This window comes from Chenopodium album, chromosome 16, assembly GCF_948465745.1.
Source record: "Chenopodium album chromosome 16, dcCheAlbu1.1, whole genome shotgun sequence".
NCBI lineage: Eukaryota > Viridiplantae > Streptophyta > Magnoliopsida > Caryophyllales > Amaranthaceae > Chenopodium > Chenopodium album.
This window is the reverse complement of record NC_137849.1, coordinates 38234267-38252269: the sequence shown is the minus strand read 5'-3', so window position 1 is coordinate 38252269 and position 18003 is coordinate 38234267. Positions and strand designations below refer to the sequence as shown.

General features: G+C 36.8%; 1 protein-coding gene across 1 annotated transcript; it reads left to right on the top strand.

The window, feature by feature from the left end:
• Positions 1 to 761: 761 nt before the first annotated feature.
• Positions 762 to 1406, top strand: LOC145584226 (uncharacterized). Its single transcript, XM_081641122.1, has one exon. It carries the CDS (start codon positions 762 to 764, stop codon positions 1404 to 1406), a length of 645 nt encoding a protein of 214 aa, XP_081497248.1.
• The last annotated feature ends 16597 nt before the right edge of the window (positions 1407 to 18003 follow it).

The window sequence follows — 18003 nt, the reverse complement described above, 5'->3', positions numbered from 1 at the left end:
CAATTCGCCAAAAAACCAAGACAAACACCATGACTGGGCAACCAGTACCTTTTACCATTGCCGAAATTAATGAAGGAATGAACGCATTTCGCCAAACTTTAGACCAGCAGAAAAGCCAAATTGAGACGCTGCTGGCTAAAAAGATCCAAACTGAAGCCAAACTCACCAGCCTTACCAAACAAAATGAAGCCCTTCGCAGCCAAATACAATCAGTTGCATCTAAAACCATTAACACTAGAAAGAACACTGAAGGTATAGCCATGCAGCTTGACTTGTCCGGAACCATTCACACCCCTAACAGGGAAAAAGGATCTAACAACAGGGATGATACCCTGGATCTAGACTCTTTGGATGCAGAAACCCCTAAGAAGGGCAGTCAGGAAGGAGTTGAAGAGGGAAAAGTAGAAAAGATGGTCAAGGAATACCTCAAGACAATCGAGGCCAAAATAGCCAAAATCCCTGGAATGCCGAAACCCATGGAAGAGGAGGCAGCAGATGGCTATATAGAGTCCCCATTCTCAGAAGAGATCTCCATGGTAGAAGTCCCAAAGAGGTTCAGCACGCCCAATATGACCATGTACGATGGAACAACAGACCCCGATTAGAACGTATCCCTTTACAAACAGAAGATGAAGACAAGCTCAATCCCTAGAGACATCAGAGAGGCTATCATGTGCAAAGGATTTGGAGCCACATTATCAGGTCCAGCTCTAACCTGGTTCATTAATTTAGATAATGGGACTATTCGATCTTTTGCAGGAATGGCGAACCTATTCAAGGTCCAATTTGCCAGCAGTAGGAAAATCGAAAAACAATCTTCAGATTTGTACCGCGTTGTGCAGAGACATGGTGAATCCTCGAGAGATTATCTTAACAGGTTCAACAGGAAGAAGATTGGAATACATAAGTGTGATGCTCCCACAACAATTGAAGCGTTCAGAAGAGGATTGCTAGACCATAGTGAGCTCTACAAGGAGTTGACTAAATATCCCTGTACAACCTTTGAAGATGTGCAAGCCAAAGCTATGGCTCAAGTCAGATTTGAGGAAGATGCATATGCAAGAAAGACTCCCGAGCCAGATCGCCAGTTAAGAAGGAACAACAATTTTCCCAGAAGGGATCATCGATTCAAGCCGTATCAACGTTCCTGCTTTGATGAAGGAACAGTCAATGCTGTCGAAGAAGGATTTTCTGATTGGAGGGAAGATCCTGAGCTCCCCCCTAAGTTACATGACTATTGCTTTAACGTTAACCCTGCAGGAGTAATTAGGACCCTGAATAAGATGGGAGATACTGTGCAGTGGCCCAGGAAGAGTGACAGGCCTGGAGAGAAGAAAGATTCGTCCAGATGGTGTGATTTCCATTCAGATATCGGTCACACTACTAATGAATGTGTCGCGCTCTAAAAGGAAGTGGAAAGAGAATCTAAGCTTCTGGAAGGGAAAGAGAATCTAAGCAAGGAGGTTCTCCTCCTCCGCCTCCAATTGTCAAAACCATCTGTTTCATATCAGGAGGATCATAAGTATGTGGCTTGACGTATTCTGCAGCAAAGCGGCATGCAAAGGAGAGTAATAAGGATCAACCTGACAAGAGGGAGAAATCCAAGATAGACATTCCCATCATGTTCGAAGAAAGCGATGTAGTAGAAGGCCACCATGACGGCCTAGTGATTTCATTCCCTGTTGGGAACTGCATGATCAAGCGAATCCTAGTGGACAATGGAAGTTCTGCAAACATCATCATGCTTGACATCCTGAAACATATGAACATAGACGAAAAGAACATCGTCAACAAGTCAACAATGTTAGTGGGATTCAGTGGGGAAACTAAGAAGACAAGTGGAGAGATTACATTGGCCACGTACGCAAAAGGAATCAACCTGCAGGTCAAGTTCCTAGTGATTGACACTCTATCTTCGTACAATATGATCTTAGGCAGACCTTGGATACATGAGATGAAGGCCATCCCCTCTACATACCATCAAGTCATTAAGTTCCCTACTAGGTGGGGCATTCAAGAAATCAGAGGAGATCCTAGGGAAAAAAAGGAATGTTACAAGATTGCACTGAAAGCAACATCTTCAGAAAAGAGTTCAGCTTAGCAATCAGAGGGTCAGCCGGGCCAAGAAAAGTTAAGCATAGCAGAAGAGCAAGAAGTTACAGAAGTCCAGTTGAACTCCAAACATCCAGACCAAAAGGTCAGAATAGGATCAGGGCTGAAGTCAGAACTCGAGGAACAAATATATGACTTCTTAGAAGAAGAAAAAGATGTATTCGCCTGGACCCATGAAGACATGAAAGGCATCTCTCCAGACGTAATTACTCACAAGCTGAATGTAGATCCACTACACTCACCAGTAAAGCAGAAGAGAAGGAATGAAATTTGCGCCAGAAAGGAACAAGATTATTAATGAGGAAATCCAGAACCTATTGAAGACTGGAAAAATCAGAGAGGTGAAGTACCCAGAATGGCTTGCTAATGTAGTAGTAGTCAAAAAGAAGAACGGGAAATGGCGCATCTGTATAGAATTCACAAATATCAACAAGGCATGCCCAAAAGACCCGTTCCCTCTACCTCATATCGATGCCATGGTAGACGCTACAGTAGGGCATGAGTTACTTTCCTTCATGGACGCGTACAGTGGTTACAATCAGATCCTCATGCACAAGGACGACCAAGAGAAAACCGCTTTCATTACTAGCCAAGGAATATATTTGTAGACACCCATTTGTGTCTCCCCAAAACCAAACCCAGTGATGAGTACCTTTCACGTCGAATCATAATCGAATGAAGTGAAAGTGTGGAAAGTTTAGTGTTGCGGATAGTTTTAATTTCTTTTCTTTTCTCTCGGTTTTTGAAAACTTATTTTAAGAAAACAGCCAATCCAGTTTGGTTGGTCCATGATATGGGTCCAATAGTAGTGTAGTTGGATGGGGCTTGCAAAGAGCTTTCCAACGATATATTATAAGCCCAATTCCGATGAATGTTGAGGAAGTTATGGCCAATTTACTAAATTGGGCCCGGTTTGAGCCTTATGTGCGGCCCAATGATCTAGAGGAGGGCCTAATACGGATTTATCATTCCTAATGCAATTAGGAATGATTTTAGTCTTCTAGAATCTTCTAGAAGGTTCTTTTCATTCCTAATTCAATTAGCATTGATAAATTGACTTTTGACTTTTCAGAGTTTTAATTAAAATCAAATAGCATTTTTGAGGAAATTATATGATTTTATCCTCCAGTACGGCAAATTTATCTGATTTTCGAAAACGCGTTAAAATCAAGCTTGGCGCCTGACCCCTGGCTTTGGCGCCTGGAACCAGGTCTGGCGCCTGGCGCTAGTGTTGGCACCTGGCGCCAGTTAGCCAGGGTTGGCGCCAACTTTGTTTTTTGTGCGTCAGACTCTGTTTTGTTTATTTTATCTTTTTGGCTAATTTTCTCTATAAATATCGTATTAAAAACTCCGTTTTCATTCATGAATTTTCACCAATTCTCACCAACTCTCATCAAGAATTTCTTGATTCTCTCCCTCTTTCTAAACCAACCCTTTTTACAAACACAATTCCTCATATATTAGCACTAGACACACCTAGCCATATTCGAAGTTGCCTTCGCCCTAGACGTGAAAGGTTTTAATTTCTGAGGGTTTGGTCCCAAATCTAGTCTAAACTTTCTTAATCTCTCTTTCCATTATTTAATTTAATTGTTGTTTATTATTTTCCTTGAAGTTACTAACGTGTGTATTTTGTTATTAGAAAGAGGTACGAAGCATCAAAATAAGTACTTTAATTGATTTATTGATATTATGATGTAGAAATCATGTTTACATTGTTATTATGATATTCCTAGTATCATGTCTAGGGTATTTTTAATATTAAATATGATTCCTGTGATGTATCCTATGTTCTTCCTAATATTTATGATTGTTAGTATCATGTTAGGGTTAAAGATTTGATTTTTATTGCTTAGTGACATGCTAGGGTTTGTTATTAATCTTGTTAGTATCATGCCTAGGATCTTGCTATTTTTATTATGCTTTAATATTAACATGAACATGATTATGATTATAATTGTTATAATTTATTATTATTTTGATGATAATTATTTTATTTATGATGATTATGATTATTATTATGATATGATTAATAATTATTATTCATGATATTGATTATTTATTATGTTGCTTGATATTTATTTTTATTGCTTGATCACGCCTTTTATGCATGTTTAAAGAGAATTTGTACTTGTAATCACGCTTAATGAGATAATTAATAATCTTGTTTAGGGTTAATTGTGATTATAATTTCAAGTGATCGCCAATAATAGATTTTTTTGTGCATTAAATTCAACCAACATAGATTAAACAGGTTTAGGGTTAATCTATTGATTGCATGTTAATTAAAAAGCGCACATGAATACGATCAGAATAAAGTAGATGCCTATTATTAGGGCAGGTTCAATCTCTTTTAGGTTGGATTTGTACCATCATCCCCGAACCCTTATTTGGTTCTAGACCTTATGGAGTTGACGATCTCTTGGATCGTTAAGGGGTGTAACCTTCACCTCGTGAACGGTTTACAAGTTCCTAAAACTTGTTGGCGACTCTTTTGCTCTATCTTCTTCCCTTTTGGACGCCACCGTACTTTAGTGTATGATCACAGTGGGGTTCAAGCTAGTGGGATTAAAGCTTGAAATTATTCCCTACAATATTGCTATAAAGTAATGCCTTTCAAATTGAAGAATGCAGGAGCAACATATCAAAGGTTGGTGAACAAAATGTTTGAAGAGCAAATAGGAAATACAATAGAGGTCTACATAGACGACATGGTAGTAAAATCCAAAAAGGTGGAGGATCACGTCAGAGACCTTAGAGAAGCATTTGCCATCCTGAAGTAGTACGGCATGAAGTTGAACCGTACAAAATGCACATTTGGAGTACAGTCAGGAAAGTTCCTGGGATACATGGTTACCCAAAGAGGAATAGAAGCCAGCCCAGACCAAGTCAAAGCCATCCTAGACCTAGAGCGACCAAAGTCGAAGAAAGAAGTACAGAGCTTAACAGGGAAAATCGCATCATTGAATAGGTTCATTTCAAAGTCCTCAGACAAGAACAGAGCCTTTTACGAAGTATTGAAGAAGAATAAGGAATTCAAGTGGGAGCAGGAGCAAGACGAAGCATTTCAGAAGCTGAAAGAATACTTGGCCAACCCATTGATTCTCTCTAAGACCAAGGAAGGAGAACCACTCCAGCTATACCTCGCAGTGTCTGAAGGGACGATCAGTGCAGTCCTCACAAGAGAAGAAGACAAGGAGCAATTCCCAATCTATTACGTAAGCAAAACCCTACTCAGTGCGAAAACAAGGTACGCGTCATTAGAGAAGATCATTTTAGCCTTAGTTACTGCTTCGGTGAAGCTACGCCCGTACTTTGAAAGCCATTCCATACGAGTACGCACCAACTACCCCATCAAAGCTATCATGAGAAAGCCAGAAATGTCAGGAAGGATGGAAAAATGGGCCCTACATCTGAGTAGGTACGATATATAGTACGAGCCCAGAACAACAATCAAATCACAAGCTTTGGTAGACTTCGTAGCAGACTTCAGCCCAACCCTTGAGGAAGAAGCGCAAAAAGAAGTATTGGCACTACAGGAACCAAAAGCTACACAAAAGTGGATACTCCACACACATGGCGCAGCAAACATACGCGGAGTAGGCCTAGGGATAGTACTGACATCACCCCAAGGAGACAAGATAGCACGAGCAATAAGGTGCAACTTCAAAGCCACTAATAATGAAGCTGAATACGAAGCACTGATCACAGGATTAACCGTTGCAAAGGACATGAAGATACAACATCTAGAGGTAATTTCAGACTCCTTACTCATGGTAAATCAAGTCAACGGAGAATATGCAGCAAAGGATGCCAGGATGGTAGCCTACCTGGAAGTCACGAAGAGGCTCATTAAAGAGTTCAAGGAATTCAAGATAGATCAAGTACCCAGAAATTTGAACACTGAAGCAGACGCACTAGCAAACTTGGGATCAAACATCAACCCAGAAGAATTTGGAGCTATCCCCCTAGTGCACGTACTTTCTCCAGCCATAGAGAAAGAATCGACTAGGAGCGTCTACAAAGTTCAAGAAAACCCTACAGAGAAAGAAAGCAACAGCTGGACAGCACCATTGAAAGAATACCTCTTGGACACGATGAAACCAACAGGAAAATTAGCAACTCAAGCACTTGCTCAAAAAGCCTCCAAGTATTGCCTAATTAGCAACGTACTCTTCAAGAAATCTGCAGCAGACCCCTTCTTACGATGCCTAGAAGTAAAGGAAGCCCAGCAAGTTTTACAGTCTTTACACAGCGGAGAGTGTGGAAATCATTCCGGAGGAAGGAATTTAGCCAATAGAGCACTTAGAATGGGATACTACTGGCCCAGCATGAGAAAGGATGCAGCAGAATTCGCTAAGAAGTGCCTAGCATGCCAGAAGCACGCACCCTTGACGCATGGGCCATCAGAGGAACTACATCTAACGCTGACGCCTTGGCCATTCATGAAGTGGGGAATGGATATAGTAAAGCTCCCTCCATCATCAGGACAAAGAATATACTTCCTAGCAATGACATACTATTTTTCAAAATGGATCGAAGCAGAAGCATACAAGGAAATCAAGGATAAGCACGTCATATCGTTTATAAAAAGAAACATCCTAAGTAGATTCGGGGTACCAACAGAGATCATTACCGACAATGGATCCCAGTTCATCAGCAATAAGACTACAAAGTTTTGTAAGGAATGGAACATCTCCCTTATTACATCCACACCTAGGTACCCACAGGCAAACGGACAAGCAGAATCAAGCAATAAAGTCCTCATAGGTAACATGAAGAAAAGGCTGGAAGGTGCAAAAGGGAGATGGGCAGACGAGCTACCCAACATATTATGGGCAGACAGGACAACCTCAAAAGGCGCTACAGGACACACCCCATTCTCGTTGGTATACGGATGTGAAGCAGTGATCCCAACAGAGGTAGAAGTCCCCACAACAAGATATGGGTTAATGACAGAAGAAAGGAATCAAGAAGAGCTAATTCACAACCTAGACACAGTGGAAGAACTTAGAGAAGACGCAAGAATGAGAATGGCAGCATATCAACACGAAGTAGCAAGATCCTTCAACAAGAATGTCAGAACAAGAGTCTTCAAGTTGGGAGATTGGGTTCTCAGGAAGGTATACGAAAATACCAGAGAAGTGAACGCAGGGAAATTAGCACCCAACTGGGAGGGACCTTACGAGATCATTAAGGTGGTAGGCAATGGAGCCTACAGACTCATAAATACAGAAGGAAAAGAGGTACAACGAAGCTGGAACGCAGCACACTTAAAGCTATATCATTTATGAGGATCGAAGGTACATAGTTATCATTTCAATTTTATATCCTTTTACAAAAAAAAAAAAAACAAAAAAAACTAAAAAAAAAAAAAAAGAAAAAACAGAAAAGCACAAAAAGCTCCAACAGCCAAAATCAGCACGAAAGGTACTCCTCTTTACCCACACTTTGTCAATTCAATTTATGATCATTACGAGTACTGACTTTGGCATCGGAGGGCCGTTGGGGAAACCCACGGCCACCCCTCACATTATTATGTTTTGCAAGGAAAAATACCTACACTGCTAGGCAAGAGCACAACAGACCATCACAGAGCAAAGGTTAATAATCCCTGCAAGGAACAAACCAACTATCCTCACAGAGCAAGCAAACACATGTAAGCAACACTACATTCATATTACAACTGTAATACAACTGTAATACAGCTGTAATACAACTGCAATACAACTGCAATACGATCATAAGGCAGCAATGATACAATAAGAAACATAAATACAAATCAACATAGCAAAAGAGGCAGAATTACTTAGTTGCAAAGCAACAAAATAGACAAATTATCCAGCTACAAAAGTGTAGCACAAAAACAAGATAAAAATTATCCAACTGCACTAAGGCAGTAAAAACAAACATCCTTCAAAGTTAACAAATTTTTAAAGTTGACACAACACCATTGAAACTAATTCTCATCCATGTTATCAGCAAGGACCACTTCCTCAGCAACAGGCTTCGTACTCTCCGGTACATCCCTGACCTCGGCATTTTGAGGAGAATTCACTTCCTCATCAGCATAGCTCAGCAACAATGTGTCAGGAGCAGCAGTCCCTGCAGGAAATGCAACCTCAAAAGCAGCCTTGTCAGCATCATAATCCCAGGACTCATGTTTTCCTTGCTGAAATTCCTCCATCATTTCAAGGCGAGCTTTCCCAAAGTAATACGCTGCAGCATCAACAGCCTCGTTCCCAGCCTCCTTCAAGGTCCTCTTCAGCCCATCACGTTCAGCAATGCATTCCCTATGCCTAGCACGTTCAGCCTTCAGAGCCTCAGTAGCAGCCTTGTACTTATCAGAAAGAGCATCACGCTCCTTCTTCATAGCCTCATACACTCGAGTAAACTCAGACACTTTGCCCAGTACGCCCAAACAAGACTGCAGGCTCTGCAGAACACGGAATCAAGTAAGGAATGCGCAATCCTGTTTAACCATGTTTATTAAATTTCTGTTTTTTTTTCGAAGTATACCATTACTGGAAAGACTGCACAGCAGCCTCTTGAGAAAGGTCAGCGAAAGTCTGCGAGGATTGGCGATCCTTGAAGGACGGAAACAGTAAGGTGTCTACATGCGGAGCCAAGGAATCAAAAGAGAAATCAGCAGCATCAACATCAATAGGTACCCCCAGCTTCCTCTTAATGCCAGTAGGAGGTGGAGGTGGAGGTGGGGGAGCACCGCTCTTTGGAGCCACCGTGTTGAGAGGAATAACTCAGTAGTTTGAGGAGAAGAGCGATGTTTAAGGCGGCCCAGAAGGGAGGATGAGCTAAGAAGGTCATGAGACCTTAGTGACCTCGAAGTATCTACAAGGAACATGGCAGAATTCAAAAGGGGATATAACAAGGAACATGAAAAACGCATACAACAAGGAACATGACAAACGCATACAACAAGGAACACGATAAACATACTGGGCAAAATACATAACCACCTTAGAAAGGACAAACAAATTAAGAGCTAAGTAAATCATTAACAAAGGCAAAACAAATTTGCAACAGGACACATCCACAGGGAATAACACAACAAAAATCACAAACACATTAGAAAAAAGAAGAACATACCTTGAGACATAGTTGGGGCAACTTTCTGCTCAGAATCAGAATCGTCCAAAGACTTGATCTGGATAACCGCCTCTGATTGCGTCAACTTGATGAAAGATCTCTCGTCTACACTCAACTCGTACAACTTGTCTATCAGAGACGGAGACTGAGAACGCTGCTTCAATTTACTCACTGCAACCATCAAGCAAATAAGCCCAAATCAACAAAGAAGGAGAGAAAAACACAAGAAAATGAGAAAACAAAATACCTTCAGCCTCAACAGTGCCAATAAAAAAGTCACAATCACCACCCAACGAGTCAATCCTCACAAAGAAGAACTTGTGATACCACTTTTTGTCAAACGCCTTCTCCAAATCAGTCACCAAAGGACCAACACCATCCTTCAAACGAAGACCAACCCGACCCTTACCACTGGTCCTAATAGTATAAGGATAACACAAATCCCTCACATCAAGTTCTAAACCCAATTTTGCACTCAGCAAATCCAAAATTCTCAAAACCCTCCAAGTTTGGGGCAATAACTGACAAGGTGAACCCCTAACCCTAGAGAGAAATTGACGAACAAGAGGAGAAAAAGGGAAGACATGCCCAATTACAAAGGGATACTCAAAGAAACACACCCAACCAGGAGCAGTCCAGTCAGCCCTCTCCCTAGAAGATGGAATTTTCACCACAACCCCATCAGGAAATCGCGCAACAGCAGCGATGCTTTGAATTTCTTCTTTCGTTATGGTGGAAGGATAAACATCCTTTGCAGGGAATATGTTCTGCGCCACCAAAGACGACTTTTTTACACCCTCATCCACCCCAGCAAACACCACTTTTACATGACCACCCATCGCAAAACAAAAGGAAAAACAACGAAGTAAAGAAACAGAGGAAACAGAGAAGGAAGAGAAAATACCTGGTGAAAACCGAAATTGGGGCAAAGCAATGAAGTGATTAGACAAGAGCCTGCACACTCAATAAATACCAAAAAAGAAATAAACCGCCACGAACGGTTATCGAGGAAGTTGCCTTAAAGCTGCCATCACGTTTCCTATTTTGCTAACCGTTGAAATAATTTCTGAAAAAATTCAAAATCCTTCCAACGGCTTTTAAAGTAATTTTCACTTCCAAATACTTGAAAATAAAAATTAGGGGCAATTGTTGGGCCCGTATTATCACACGACCCATTGCATTTAGGGCACCAGTCCAAGGCAAATAAATCAGCAGGAATATGCAAAACGGCTTGATTGAAGTAAACAAGGAAAGCAACTTCAAGCATATCAATCAAGGAGATACTTGCCAAAGATACACCTACAAAGCAGGAAACAAGATAAATCAAGAAGATCTTATGCATTTTAAAGATATTCTGAATATATTTGTAAACCCTAGAGATCCCTAGATATAAATAAGAAGAATTAGACATTTTAACAGTCATGTACGTTCGCATATACATAAATATAAACAATTTGCTCTACTTTTATCCACGGAACTGCGTCCCTACTGAACAAGGAGGCCTATCCTTACTTAGTATTGTATCTCTAAACTCATCTTCTGTATATAATTGAATATTTACTGCTTACTTATTGATTACTTGTTGATTTATTATCGTTCTTAGTTATTTCATATGCTATTGGTAGAATGATTGTTACTACCCCTCAATCCTAGCAAATTCTTAAATGTCCTTATTGAGATTTGCCTAAACAGTTAATTAAGTATAGATCAATGTAATCTATATCGCTCCATATCCCAAGGTCCGAGGATAGGTTAATTAGATTGAACCAGATACAAGAAAATGAATATTAAGAATATGGAAAACTATAAAAAAAAAAAAAAAAAAAAAAAAAAAAATTAAGCTAAGTTGATACAAGGATTACAGTAAACAAAATCAACACCATGTGACCATATCACTCCTTACCAATAAAGTGTTAGCTCACTTGCTAAGACTCTTACCTTAAATTTTAAAGGTGTTGGATTCGAATCCTACCAATTGGGGGTAGGGATTCTCTTACCTTCTCTCTATCCTCAAGTGTCTGACCATCAAATATTAGACTAAAAACCCGTAAGGGTTGAGATCTTGTCAGGGTTCACTTTGCCAAAAGGGAGGAAAAAAAAAAAAAAGACCATATCATTACTTGGACTAAGGGCATGTTTACATTTACTGAATTGAGCTGAAATAAACTGAATAGAGCTGAAATGAATATTTTATGAGATAAGGAAATTAGGAGATGAACTGATTGGAGCTGAATTAAACTGAATTGAAATTAAGCTGAAGTGAACAGGCCCTAAATGCCCTATTAACAAAGAATGAGACCGTGAGCACCCAAAACACCAACACAAATTTAAGGGTTGGAGAGGCAATAGCCAGCCTATATAAATCGACAAATAAACAAAGTAGGCCCCAAGTATTTCCCATATTTTAAATCCTAACATTGAAAACAAGAAATAATTCTAAAATTTTTACCAACCTAAGCTTGGTCTATTGGAAAAGATTGCACCTTTCAACTTTGAGGCTGGAGGTTAGAGGTTCAATCTCTACTAAAGACACTTGAAAAGTAGAAATCACTTATCTACCCCTTCACTCTTAAAGTGTTTGACTAGCAAATGCCAAACTAAAAAATCGTAATAGTTGAGAACTTGAGGTATGATTAGACTTACTCTATACTCTCCTTATTTAAAAACCTTGAAAACGACGAAAAAACTCTATGAAATCACCCACTTTCCACAATTCTTCAGCACACTTCCTCAACATGAAGGGACTATTATTTGCACCCCTAGTTGATTCATTCCATATATATACTCCATAAATGTAGCATTTGTTTCACTAATTTGACAAAAATGACCCTTGAAAATAAGCACATGTCAAATCTTTTCCTTGGCTTCCACTCCAAGCTATGGAATTTTCTCCCTTACTATTTTCGGCTTGTCACATGACTCACATCAACTTCCACCTATAAATACCCACACCACTTCTCAACCTTTGCACTCAAATTAGAATTCAAGTCATACTTCAAAAGTCACCCAAACCTTCCTCAATTAGAAAACCTTCCCAAAAAATTACAAAAACTCTCTTCCACCAAAAACCCAAACTAAAAAACAGAGAAAAAGAAATGGAACAAAAACAAATTAAAGAAGCAAAGTCAACCTCAACAACCAGCTACTACCTCAAACCCCAAATTAAAACTGTAATTCCTGCTAAAAGAAAACTTGTCAAACGTTTGATTTTTGAACAATTTCTTCAATTTCTTACATCTTGCTTTTCTCCTTCCACAAACCAAAGGAACAAAAATCAGATCTTTCCTGATGAATTTTGATATAGCATCAAATTTCAATCAATTTTGACCCCATTTCAACCATTTTTCCTTTTTTTATGGTTGGAATTGTAAATATTTGTTGATAAGACCCCCAAATTTTTTCTGGGTGGTATTCAATTTGTAATTTAATGGTTTAATTTGTAAATTTTGTTGTTGTTATAGAAGGAGTTGAAACCATGAAAGAATTCAATTGGGTTTCGATTGTGTAAATTTTGCTACTCAATTTGAAAGATTTGTCCTGATGATTATGAAGCAGGGGATGTAAATTATATGATTTTTGATTAAGAAAAGCAGGGTAAATCACTCATTTTGGAGTGATTCAAGGAGAATATCTCTGGATATTTCGAATTAGTGAAAAATATGTGTTTAGCTATTTGATGTTGAAGATGATGTAAAGATTAAGATTTTATGGGAAATAATTTGATTATTTGGACTATTTGTTGGCATCTATCTTATTAATACTAATCAGCTTTTTTACTTTTAGTCATCTAATTTCTGACTAATATAGCATTTTCCAATATTAAAATGATTTAATGTGAGTTGTGAACTGTGTTAATTTACATATCCGTCTAGGCGTCAATGCCTGCCGTGCACCATAGAGGCATAGAGTAAAAAGAGTTGTTTGACCATTTTAAAAGAGCTTTTAGCCTTTTAATGGATTCATACTATAAAATAGCTAATAACTAACAACTATTTATCACGACTAGTTGTAGTTGGCTATTTAGAATAGCTAATGCAAACATTTAATAGGAAGTAGTTCCCAAAAAACTAATAGCTAAAAGATAATTGCTAAGCGCCTAAGCCTGTTGGGTACATGTCACAAATTAAATCACAAATAAGTAATTATTGCTATTTACATTATCCTTGGTCTCCAAGGCATGAAAATCCTTGGGTTATAATACTTGCTCTTCAAGGTCAAGGCTAACATTTGTAGTATAAAATCCACCATACTCTTATACAATTCGGGATTGTACTTCTCATACCCTTTTTCATGTATTGGATAATTAGTACTCGTTGTTGGTGGGTTGTTTACCTCATTTGAGGAGTTTTCCCACATTAAATTTGTGTGTCTCTTATTACTCTTCTTGTCCGGACCTTTAAATTTCATTAAAATGATTTATAGTATAGTTTAATGTAGCTACAATCTACAAATTGAATTGAATGGTATGCTCAAGGTCAGGGGATCTAAGCCACGTCTATATTGGAAAATTACAACATAACTTGAAACCGTATATGAAGCTCGTTAAATTTTGAGATAACATGAACATGGCCGGCCATTAGGGTGTGCGGCATGAGCTGCTGCACAGGCCCAACTTTGGTTGGGCCTCAGATCATTAAAAATGTATAAGTAATATATGTTGTAAAATTATTCATGTATATTAATAATGGCTTAGTGGTTTTATGAGCTTTACCACCTTCACTTGCAAGAGGTCCTTAGTTCAATTCTCATTAAAGTTTTTTTTTTTTTACAAAATGTATTATTTTTTCTTTTTTACAAAATGTAATTTTTTTTTTCTTTTTTACAAAATGTATTTAATGCCTATGCTTATTTAATGTTTACTATTTTCAAAACCATTAATGTATTTCTTTTTCTGCCATATATAATAAATGACTAAACTCTATGTACAAAGTATTTCATTTTTTTTTTATAATTACAAACTTTATATATTCCGTATATATGAACAACAACGATTTTGTTTCTTGTATTAAAAAATATACCGTGAGTAGAGAAAATTCATAAGCCAAATTTTATATTCTATTTTTGCACAGGGCCTCCAAAAAGGCTGGGACGACCCTGAACATGAAATGGGCCAATATGACTCAAATGAAAAGGAGGAGAATTTGGTTTACTAACAAGGCCAAAGGAGGTTCTATACTAAAATCAATTGGTATAAAGTGAAACCATCTCTTACATTTCTCAAATGTGGGACACTCACAAGTGGATTTATGGGAATGTACCGCAAAATGGCTGAACTAAGATTATATTTTGCTTATCTTATAAATCATACTACGCATTATATAGTTAAACAAGATCTCATATTATATGTTCAAATAAGAGTGATGAATAGTACAAAAATTCCATTATTACAATATTATTAGAAAGAAGTATATGACTTTTTTACATCGTCATATCAATTAACCTATACTAAAAGCGAACCTAAAGTGACACTTGTCACGATGCTATAAAAAATTTTCCCACCTTTTTTTCTTTCCTTTTTTTTTTTTTTTTTTTTTTTTTTGTTCAAATTTTAATAACTTCCATTTTATAACCTACCATGATACTTATACTCCTCCATTTTTTTATAAGTTATGGTTGGATTTGCACATTTGTTGAGACACAACTTTGACCATCAACATCTTTAATTAGAGACTATTATTTTGTTACAAATATTTTTTTTGGATAAATTTGTTGAATTAACACCATTCTTTATAAATTTTGTTGTAAAGTTTAATTATGACCGTGCATGGCACGGGATTTAACGTAGTTGGTCACTAAACTATAATCCAGTCCGAGTACAAGTTTCAGCTCACTAATAACTTAATAAGCCCAAACTGATGACTCAGCCCACTGACTACGTTAGTTAGTCAATTGTAACTTGTAAGACTTATAACAAACCAGCTCACTTTTCCAGAAGGAGATACTTCATGCTGTGTACGGAATATTTTCTGCAAGGCTTTACATGAAGTCATGAAGACTTGAAGAGTACCTGTAGGCTGTAGCCAAGCTGATCTCCGCTAAAAGCAATTTGGGATGGAGATTCTCTTACCCTTTCCCCCCACTTTTAAAATGTATACCCCGCTAACCTGGGTCGAAAGGACCTGTCAGAGGTTTTGGTCCGCTAGGGTCCTTCTCCTTATTACCAAAAAAAAAAAAAAAAAAAAAAAGAAGAAGAGTACCTGTAAAAATTCTTGGTTGAAAAAAAAAAAAAAACCATAAAAATTTTAAGGAAAAAGATATAAGGGCTACATATAAGGAGCTAAAAGTAGAACGAATAAACAACCATTAACATTTATTACATCGATTTACTCGTGAATTTTCAACAAATTTCCAATCTTCTATTAAACCTATACTAAAGGCGAAACCTGGAATGACACTTGTCATTTCCTGGTTAAAAATTTTTCCGCTTTTTTTTTTTTTTTTTTTTGGCGATATTTTAATGACATTCATTTTATAACCTACAATAATAGTTATTTCTATTTTAACAACATATTTAATCTCATTATAATCAATTTTTTTGTACATATATTTTATATACTAGGAAACTTTTAGTTACATAAAATCATAAATACTAAGATAGATTCAAAATAAGGTATTGTAGTATATTATTTTCCAAGATTATTATAATATTATCAATATCAATTTTTTTTCTCCAACTTTCATCATTTGACAATAAAATTTATTTTAATTAAAAAAATATCATTTGGTAGCATACTTTATATAAATCTTAAAATTATATAACGTTTATAAGAACAAAATCATTCTATTATAGTATACATAACATATATTGGAAAATTTAATCTAATTACTCTAATATTTATATGATTATTAAAAAAATATAAACTCCTACTATTCACTAAAAATATATTAAAAAAATTGATTACGAAATATTGATTATTCTAAAGTAAAATGAAATCAAATACTACATCCGGTCCAAATTACTCGCAACTTTTGTGTATTATTTGTGAGATATAAAATATTCTAAAGTTGCGAGTAATTTGGACCGGAGGTAGTAAATTTTTATATTTCTATGAAAATGTGTTAATAAGTTAAGGATAGATGTATATTAATTTGCATATGAGTACAAATCTAAGATAATATTTTAATTTTATTATATAAAACCTCATAGCTTCTAAATTTCTATTATTATACTTCGTATTTTTTTTTATACAATACAATTCAATAACCTTTACGTATTTCAGTATTTGGTATTGGTATAAACTAAAATTCATGTTATTTTGTTACAAATAATTTTTTTAGATAAATTAATGTTGAATTTACACCATTATTTGTTGTAAAATTTAATTATGACCGTGCATGGCACGGAACTTAACTTAGTTTATTGACTAAAACTAAAACAGAAGATGCTAACGTCACCCCTGTCTACGTGTCGTTCTCTTAATAAAAAAATTTCCGTCTAATGCAATGATGATGTCATCCTTTTTTTTTATTATTTTTTTTATTTTTTTTTATTTTTTTTGTAGAACTATCATATTTAACATTTTTGAAATTTAAATATTAGAAGATTCTATTTTACAACTAAAACCTACCAATTTATCATTGAAAATAAAACCAATTTTAAATAGCACACTAATAAATGGCTACATTGAAAAATGAATTACACGACATTGAACAGATACCATATCATAATTTTGATGAAAATAAATGATTTTAAATTACAAAATGTACATAATTCTTATTTATATTCATGCATAATAGCGATTTATTTTTATAATGTACAAATTAAAAATAGGTTCTATATAAACCGTGCATCGTCACTACAGGAAATTAGCAATTTTGCGACAGCCAAATTCTGTCGCAAAAATGATTAAAACCGTTGCTAAAAATAGTTACGACAGCCAACTGTCGTAATGAGTTTGTCGCAATCTGAGTTGTCGTAAAACTTTATTTTTACGACAGTTTAATTTGACTGTCGTAAAAAAAAAATTACGACGGTGTAGACAGCCATTTGTGTCTCCCCAAAACCAAACCCGGTGATGAGTACCTTTCACGTTGAATCATAATCGAATGAAACGAAAGTGTGGAAAGGTCTAGTGTTGCGGAAAGTTTTATTTCTTTTCTTTTCTCCCTGATTTTGAAAACTTTATTTTAAGAAAACAGCCAATCCAGTTTGGTTGGTCCATGATATGGGTCCAATAGTAGTGTAGTTGGATGGGGCTTGCAAAGACCTTTCCAACGATATATTATAAGCCCAATTCCGATGAATATTGAGGAAGTTATGGCCAATTTACTAAACTGGGCCCGGTTTGAGCTTTATGTGCGGCCCAATGATCTAGGGGAAGGCCTAATATGATTTATCATTCCCAATGCAATTAGGAATGGTTTTAGTCTTCTAGAATATTCTAGAAGGTTCTTTTTATTCCTAATTCAATTAGCATTGATAACTTGACTTTGTTGACTTTTCAGAGTTTTAATCAAGATCAAATAGCATTTTCGAAAAAATTATATTATTTTATCTTCCAGTACGGGAAATTTATCAGATTTTCGAAAACGCGTTGAAATCCAGTTTGGCGTCCAACCCCAGGCCTTGGCGCCAAGCGCTAGCCACTGGTGCCTGGCGCCAGCTAGCCAGGGTTGGCGCCAATACTGTTTTGCGATCGTCAGACTCTGTTTTGTTAAATTATCTTTTTTGGATGATTTTCTCTATAAATATCGTATCAAAAACTCCGTTTTCATTCACCAATTACCAATTACTATTCATCAATTAACTAACTCTCTTCATTTGCAAGTCTTCATTCGCAATTC

Coding starts and splice junctions, on each gene's coding strand:
- LOC145584226 (XM_081641122.1), top strand. CDS start 762: ATGGCGAACCTATTCAAGGTCCAATTTGCCAGCAGTAGGAAAATCGAA.